Raw genomic sequence first — 9,583 nt, forward strand, 5'->3', positions numbered from 1 at the left:
TTAATGGAAAGAAAATAAAAGAAGAAAACAAAAAATAGTGACGTTTACATTTTGTAACTTTATCTAGAAATAACATTCGAAAATGTATCTTTCTCGATTCATAATTTTCTGTTTGAGAGTGAGTTTTTAATTTCATAATCTTCTTTTTGTTGTCGTAACGTTTCCTTTTTCTCTTTTTATTTTGTATTGATTCCATCTTTGTTATCAACGGTAAAATTTTTAGATGGTGCTATCACTGTACATTTTTTTACTTCTTTCAATTTTCAATCTTCAAATTGATTTAATTGAAAAAAATTAATTAATAAAAATATATGAGAGATAAAAAAAGATACCTAAAATTCTTATGAATCACATCTTAATTGTCATGAATATTTGTCTTCTCAATCACATCTTAATCATCACTTTATTTGGTTTATGTGCCGTTGAAAACCTATTTTTTTCGTCAACGTAGAGATATTCATCAACGAACTATATACTCTTTTGGAATGATAAATTAAATGGCAGTATTATTGTCTTTTTTTTTTTTTTTCTAAAAGGTATTAGGCTCTGCCCACGATGGATAGATGTCTAGCATTCAAGAAATTAAGTGGGAGTCTAGGCGATTTTTTTTATTTTAATTATATTTATTATTCTCATTTAGTTTTATAGTTTAATGATATATTCTTCATTTGAGTGAAGGGTCTTAGATTTGATTCTCGTAAAATAAGAATTTGAACCACATTATTGCTAGTTTATTATAAGACTAAGCTCATCCCAATTCCTTAGTATAGATGATGTCATTTGTTAAAAACAAAAACAAAAAAATATTATTTGACATATAAATAAGTGTCTACTTATAATACATAATTGTATTGGAAAGCATAATTAAATTGCAACATAGAATAATGTATAAATTATAAAATACTATAATATATTAAAACATAGGAACAAGCATATAATATGTTTATTCAAGTATCTAACAAATCTTTTACAATTTTCTTTAAAAAAAATAAAAGTTACCTAAACCATTTTCTTAAAAAATAAAAAATAATAAAAAAAAGTCATAAAACTGCTAGTCCTCTTAGACCTGTCTAGGCGTCATTTCTTTTTTTTTTTAAATGACTAGGAGAATTTTTGCTAATAGCATACAGACATTTTTTTTTTCTTTCAAATAGAGCATTTTTGCTCACCACTATTTGATATGGTGTATACTCACCGCCTTATTTATTACCGTTAGATGAGTTTGAATTTTGAGATTCGTGCAGTAGATAGGCACAAATCTCAAAAGTCAAACTTATCTAACGGTAATAAATAATATAATGAGCATACATCACATTAAATAATGGTGAGCAAAAAATACGCTCTTTTTTCAAACATGTAACAGGCAATTTAAGAGCCCCCATTTGTGGCTAGTTTTGGCAAGCGTTGGGGACGGGTCAAGATCCAAATAAATGCAACCACCCCGGTCGCCTGGTAGAATAGCTGCTCACCTTTCAACCTATCACTAACCAACCAAACTATGCAAACATGTATTCATTAACCAATAACCAAACTCCCTCGAAGCGTAAAGTGCATGTCCACCGTGTTGTCTCCTCTCCAATGACGTTGAGTGACCAATCTGTTTCAACCAAGCTCTATGTATCTAATACACGAGGAGACCAAACGGTGACAAATATCCAATTTTTAGGGACATTTCGTCGGCAACTCCAAGCCCGCCTTGGACATCTGAGAGCCACTCACGTACTCATAGACAACAACACAAAAGCACACTTGATTACTTTGATTAAACAATCGTGTTCATACTTCATATCCTCTTGTTTGTACACTAGAAACATCATTCTTTAAAAAGCCAACGAATGAGATGGATTGACACGATTTAAACCGTGAGAAACGATGCTTGGGTGTAGGACTTTTTTATTCGACGAAGTAAGTATTTTATTAACAAGATAAATCTGACGGGAAAACATTACAACTTAGCTATAAATCGTAGGAGTTTATATAAGAGAGATTATGTTCACACATTCCAAATTATTTCTCTCACACCTTTTTATTTGTTTAATATTCAACACATCACTAACACTTCATAGAAAAATATTAAAAAAATTAAAAGAGTGTGGGGAAGTAATTTGAGATGCGTGAATATAATCTCTTTATATATATATAGAAAGCCTTTAAGGGAAGGGATCCCCATTTTTCAAAAAAAAATGGGAACATCCTCTTAATCGTTAGATTTGGCTTTAAGAAATCCTATGGTTGAGATTATATGGCCTGTGATTTAATCTCAGCCATAAAATTTCATTAAAGTCAAATCTAATGGTCAAGAGGGTGTCCCCATTTTTTTTTAAAAAAATTGGGATCTCTTCCCATAAAGGGACTAAATATAAATATAAATATATATATATATATATATTTAGTACAACGATATATTTAACACTAAGGAGAGGGGAAGTTCAGCTAAATCACACAATGAGTAGCCTAGTTTGATATCAAATTCGTCATTCACGAAATTCGAAACTAAAACCCCTCACTTACAATTGAAGAGGAATATCACCCGAGCATAATACTGAGTGACATATACCTTTAGAGAGATTATATTCATACACCCCAAATTACTTTTCTCACACCCTTTTAATTTTTTAATATTTTTTACACACCATGAACACTTGGTAGAAAAATATTAAAAAATTAAAAAAGTGTGAGAGAAGTAATTTAGGATGTGTGAATATAATCTCCCACCTCTTTATATATTAGATGAGATTTTACACATGGTAATGGCAAGAATATACCATGCCAAGAAGCTATGGCCCTAATGGGGCCTATGATTTAATGAGCATCACCAAACAGACGCAATTATAATGGTCAGTATTCGAAAGCATCGCATTTGCATACAGCGTTTGATGGAGTGAGTGGGATTGAAATTCATTCTGGATTTCTACATTAGGAGTTAATGGGCCGGGAGATTTGGATTACTTATTTTTAATCATACGATATTCATTAGCTCATATCATTGGTCCACTTCATAAAAATTCAAAAAATTTGAATGGTCTGAATATCTTTTTCTCTCTTAAACGGTTTGAATATTTTGATTCACGAAATCTGAACACAGAAATCCAAAGTGAATCTCATTTCGAAAATATGGGGAATTTTGATTGGAAAACATGGGACCCTTAATTTATCAATGAATTATTATTTGCTGAAAAGCGGTAAGAATCGACCTCTTGTGAGCCCAGCAGAGCAACCTTCTCACGAATTCGACATGTCCGTGGTGAAAGTTCTGAAACAAAACATGTGGAATTGCACTCTGTAATGCGCTTTAAGAAAATCCCTACCCCACCATATAAATTGCACAATGAGGTGGTCTCTTTAATATTACGTATCGGTATCACTTAGAGTTGCGGGGTTTTTAGCGGTTGGATTTGATCTTAACAAGTCACAACTATTAAATTTTTAATTTTCTATCTCAGCTATTTATTTTTCATACTAGTCAGTTTTACATATTATTAAAAAAATTTGCTATGCATTAAGCCAATATCTTCTTTCTTTCAAAAAATTGTACATACACCACCATCAATATTATGTGCTCGTGTTTTTCCCCAGACTTACCACGTAGATTCCACTTTTATTGTGAATAGACAGCACTTTCGTAAGAAATGGGGTCTTCTTTGTTCCCTTCCATTCGGAATCTTGTGCTTCAATTGAACATCGAAAGGCTAGGAACTAATTAACCTTTTTTTTTTTTTTTTTTTTTAACTTTTTCTTGTTCATGTTCTTCCCCCTTCTCACTCTCTCTCCCCCGACTCTCTTCTCTCTTTATGGGAGGATTTGGTTCTAATTTTGGGCAACCGGAGGCTAGAAGACGACGGTGTGGCCGTGGTGAGCCGGCAATTAGAGCTAGCACCCTCCGAGAAAGTAGAGAAATGAAGGATTCGAATAATCAAAATAGAAGAGATCCAGAGAGAATCTCCACTCACTTTTGTGTAGAACATTTTGTTTTTATATTATATTTTTATTTGGATTTCACCTGAAAGAGAACCATTTGACAGCACCAGCTGGCTTTTCGAGGAGGCCCAGTTCAAAATCTGTGGCGTGTGAGGTGTTTGAGAAGATGCCAGAGCGAAGTCTTTCGGCTGGATTATGGCTTTGGTAAGCCGTGTGTCCACGTGAAGCAGTGGATTGCTTGGCCCAAATGGGAAAGGCGGGTTAAGAAGCACAAGTTTGAGGCCCCACCATTTTAATTTTTGTGGGTCGGGTTTCTTGATGGATGTCCAACTTTTTCTGAAGGGCTAGTAGGACCCGACTGAGCTGGTGACATTGGACAATGCATCCGTTTCACGAGCCACTCGATCCAACAGTTGAGCATATTTTATTTACAAATCGGGATTTCGTGCTCAATTATTTGAGTACTGGTAATTGGTCATCAAAAGGCCTTGTGGTTCGAGATAAACTTACGTAAAGCCAGTTTATACTTTCTTAATTGATGATTTGATGAGAAGTATATTTTCTTGTAACAAGCTGGAAAAACTTATATACAAATAAAGATATACACACAAAAAAGATATAGAGCACGTTTGTAAGTGTTTTTAAAATGATTGATAATGTTTTTGAAACCAATTCTTAATAAAAATGTAAATGAATCATGAAAAAAATACTTAAAATGCTTCCTGCAAAAATCACATAATTTGTGCTTATTGTAGAAAATATTTTTAAATATTTTTAAAACCTAAAAATAATTTTAATTATTTTAAAAGCATTTTTAAACGAGCTCATACACTATGCATAGATAAGTACTTATCTACATTTCGTGTCACTTTATGAATGACGTTGCCCGAACGTAGCATACGGCTGCAATTGGGGTGTGGTTTTGGTGGGAAAAACAGCACAACTATGGCAATTGGACGACCTCCTACCTGGAACCCATTTATGCAAATAATTGACACAGGAAAAGAATGGCATTTGAAATTAATCTGAATATATATAGATATGGAAGCTTTTAAGAGAAGAGATTCTCATTTTTTTTTGACACAGAAGAAGAATGACATTTGAAATTAATCCGAATATATATAGATATGGAAGCTTTTAAGGGAAGAGATTCTCATTTTTCAGAAAAAATGGGGACATCCTCTTAACATTTAGATTTGGTTTTAATGAAATCATGTAGTTGAGATTCTGTAACCTGTGATTTAATCTTAGCTACAAAATTTCATTAAAGTCAAATTTAATTGTGAAGAGGTTATTTCCATTTTAAATGGCCTGTATAGATACAGTACATTAAGGTGTTCACATTTGTTGAGATATTAATTCGCGATGATTAATTATACATTTTGTGATAGATACTTTTGTTAAGTGGAAGTTATATAATATCTAGGAAAGTGCTTCCCGTACGACAAGGCATTTTCTCACCGAAAACAACCTATATGATTAATTAATTTTAGTGCTTTGTTTATGTAAGACAAGACATATTCTCCCCCAAACAAACTTATATGATTAATTAATTTTAGTGCTTTGTTTATGAAACGACAAAAAGTAAATGAGAATTTTAGTGCATTTTAAAAAGAAACGTCAAATTTAAAATTTTATATTTTAATTTGAAAGCGGATTTGATAATTAAAAATATTGTTAATATTTGTTTTCCATCTGATATACGAAAATTTATTTGCTTCATTAACAAATATAATAAAAATTGGGCTGTTGATGGTTTAAAAATGATAAAAATACACTTAAATATGCTAGGCATTAAAGGTAAGACAAGTTGAATGTCTTTGAAAATAACAAAAAGCTTATTTGACGCCATTACTTCATGGCGTCAACTTTAACGCTTGAAGCTCGACCTTCATTTTCACGTCAGCTTTGACATTTTAATTAGAGTTAATGATACGTTATTTGTTATTGTTATACATCTATAAGACATATTTGATATTTTCTTTGAAGATAATTTAACTTTTAACTGAGTATATATCACTTTGTATCTCATTTTAGGCGATGTATCTCATGGACATATCAGTTTATCTAGACTGGTAGGCGACTTGAGACCACTGGTTGCTTGTTGTAACATTCACTACGTAATTTACAACAATCCCCTATGTACAAAACTAGACGCCAAACCGACCTTTAGCATGTCACATTATTTTTTACATTTTTTATTTCACCCCTATAATTTAGTACAAGTCGCATTCATACAGTGGTCAGTCTTACTTTTACTTATAAGTAAAAACTTCCAGCTCATTTGAATGTGTATTTAAAATGATTGAAAGTGTTTTTGGTTAAAATGATTTTGGAACTAATCTTTGGTAAAATGGCAAGTAAATTTTGGAAAAACACTTTATTGCTTCGTAGAAAAAACACATAACTGGTGTTTCTTGCAATAAACATTTTAAGTACTTTTAAACCTAAAAGACATTTCCTTGTATAAGCGCTTTTAATCATTTTAAAAACAATTTCAAATAAATCTACCAATTTACCCCAACTCAAATTCAAAAGTTGGTTCCGTGGTTGCAATCAACATTATCAATCATTTGTAACACATACATTATAGAACCAACTCATCTTATAGATCATAAAATATTTTGTGTTGTTAATTAATTCAATAGAATAAAGTTAATGATGCTGCTTTGGGTAGTCTACTACCAAACACAACCACCCCCACATTACTCCTAATTAATTAATTAATTAAATTAATTAATTAATCAGATGCTGTTCTCTCTATCGCAAAGTTAATTAATTATTGTACATGAAAGTTATTCCCAATTAGCCTCACAAGCTTCCGTTTCTCAGGTTCACAATTGAAGAGGATATACAACTGATCAGTCGATTTTGTAGATACAAAGAGGATAAACAACCAATTATCAGGAAAAAAAATTACTCGTTAATAGATTACATGACTTAGTAAATACAAGAGCATATACAACTGATCGTAAAATAATTTCTCTCATAGTTGAGAACTGAAGAAGATATATAACTGATTGATTTTTTTTCTTGTCAATTGAGATTTTCGTTAAAACCGCCGATACATGCTTTCAGATAAGTGACAGTCCGAATCTTATTTAAATTGCGAGAATAACTGTATAAGCCGTGCCATAAGGGTTATTCTCCAAACGGTACGGGGCCAAGCCTTTAGATTGTTTAAGTGCCTTGCAACACCGAAACATCACTGATCTAGCCACAAGGGCACCAAAAGAAAGGTAGGTGGAGTTAACCCCTGCCTAACCTTGATTTACATTCCTCGGTGAACATGGCTGCCCATCCTTTGACACAACCAGAGAGGAAGGAGCCTACGAGGCCCACCGTTGATGGCACACCCTCTCAATATACCCGGACAAGCAGCTTCTTCATGTATTTGTTCACTTCTCTATGAATCCAACTAATTAATTATACATGCACGATATGATAGACACAAAATTAAAGTTCATTAGCTAATTACAAAACTTCGTAAATACATGAGAATGAACAACCGAATATCGAATAATAGAGACAACAGTGATTTGATGTGCATATAATAATAGAACATCGGATAGTGCCAATTTGAACATCAATTTGCAAACACTCCTCGTACAGCCAGCTGCCAATTCTATATGCTTTATAATACGCACATGAGCATACACAACTAAATCAAAGATTAACGAAGAATTATATCGCGATTAGCTTAAAAAGAAGATTAGCAAGTGAAGAAAAAAGCAACAAGTAGCGTTGCAATTTGCATTGATTGGAGTGGATTATCATGTTTAACCCAACAAAATGTATTTACGAGTTCTTCGGACTTTGAAATTCAAGACCTTATTACATAATTAAGCCTAAAACCAGCTGCTAATCTAACTACCAAACGACGTCACAGCGTTTGGGTTTTGCTGAGCTGGACGTGGTTTCACCAACTATTGTACTGCTCAATCATCCCATAATCTAACGACGTTTCCGTTTAGCTCCGTCAAGTCCTGGAACCTGTACCAACCCATCTCCCCCGTTCTCAACCTCAACACATCATCCCACCAATTAGCAACCACCACCACCTCATCGCTGCCGCTCCCTTCCATCTCATCCTCCTCCGCCATCAGCGATGAGGTCGCGGCCAGGTCAATGTCACTCTCAACGTTACTATCCTCAAAGTACACCGCAAACTTCGAACCCTTTGTCAGCTGCACTCTGCTGTCATTGAACTTGGCCAATGATGGAACAGAGCATGGCGGGTCCACCTTTTTCGCCGCCGCATCTGACTGCGTTATCTCGGAAACCGGCGACGACCCATGCAAGCTGAGGTCGGAAACGGCAGGTTGTGAGCGGAAACTCAATGAAGAAGATGAAGAAGAAGAGATGGCACTGCTGGTGGAGGCGGCGGCTCTGGGTCTGAGCCTCCAGAAGCTAATGGCGGCGGTCAAAACGGCGACCCAAGTTGTCGTGAACAATCCGAAGCTCAAGTAATTGACAGCAAGAGCCTCGAGATTAGAATCCAACACGTTCATGATTGAAAGCGAAGATTAAGAAACGGAGACAGAGGAGGGCTTTTGGTGTTGGTTTAAGGTTTGTGAGAGGTGTGAAGCGTACGAGGTGTTACTCTCTGGTGGAGGCGAAATTATTATTTATGGGCGGAGGAGAGAGAGGGCGAGGGAGAATGTGAGCCGTTGGATTTGTGTAGGTTGTGTCTGGTTCGGATCTGGATAGAGAGATGCCAGGAGAGATGCTGAGAATCGAGAGATAAGATGCGAATTGCTTAATGGTAGATCCCAATTCTTATACCGCATTTTATCCCCACTTGATCGAGTCCATTGACTCTTCGTTGCGTGAACCCCGCAGTCTGATGCAACCCTTTCCTTCTCATGCTAACCACTAAAATGGCACGGTTTAGAAACCCGTAGAAAATTGTAAGATAACAAAATCTACGTGTGGTTCAATAGGTTTTGGCAGTCATTTCAATTAGGCACGGATAACACTTAGATATTCCGTTTTACTCACGCATTGTTATATATTTTAAATTATATAAATGCATTATTCTGCGTTAGTAATTTTGAAAATCATACATGACATTGTTCCGGTTTGCAAAAGCACATGTGACTCACATGTTAATAATACAGATTTTTGACGCTTAAATTCTTCAGTTTGATTCTTTCTTGCGTAATATCAAAATGTAAAATAAAAAAAACAAATGTGCAATATTGTCTTTTAAAGCCAAATACACCATTATCCGATAAAGGTAATGACATTATCTAACTCAAGAATGAGTAAGAATTCATAATTAAAATTCTTCATGTTAAAATACAAGAGTTTTGTGCTTATGATCAGAACCGTTCATATTATGTATCACTTTGTAAAGATCATCTCTACAAATAAAATGAATTAAAACTAAAGTCGTTTAATCAATCTATTAGAACAAATACATAGACAATTCGTAATTTTTTACGAATTATGTTCATCTATTATTATACAATTCGATGATTAAATGATTTTAGTTTTATTTGATTTTTTGCAAAGGCGATTTTTATAGAGCGATTTATAATATGAACGATTCCGATCATAAAAACAAAGTTCAATAGATCAATAACGAAGAATTTTAATTACAAAATCCTACTTATTTTTTGAGTAGCCAAGTATTGTTGTTACCATATAAACTAGCATATTG

The 9,583-nt window shown here is 33.9% G+C and overlaps 1 protein-coding gene across 1 annotated transcript; it reads right to left on the minus strand.

Annotated features, from left to right (window-relative positions):
• Positions 1–7,856: 7,856 nt before the first annotated feature.
• Positions 7,857–8,429, minus strand: LOC137747734 (uncharacterized). Its single transcript, XM_068487890.1, has one exon. It carries the CDS (start codon positions 8,427–8,429, stop codon positions 7,857–7,859), a length of 573 nt encoding a protein of 190 aa, XP_068343991.1.
• Between the last annotated feature and the right edge of the window lie 1,154 nt (positions 8,430–9,583).

Source organism: Pyrus communis, chromosome 10 (genome assembly GCF_963583255.1).
Source record: "Pyrus communis chromosome 10, drPyrComm1.1, whole genome shotgun sequence".
Lineage (NCBI taxonomy): Eukaryota > Viridiplantae > Streptophyta > Magnoliopsida > Rosales > Rosaceae > Pyrus > Pyrus communis.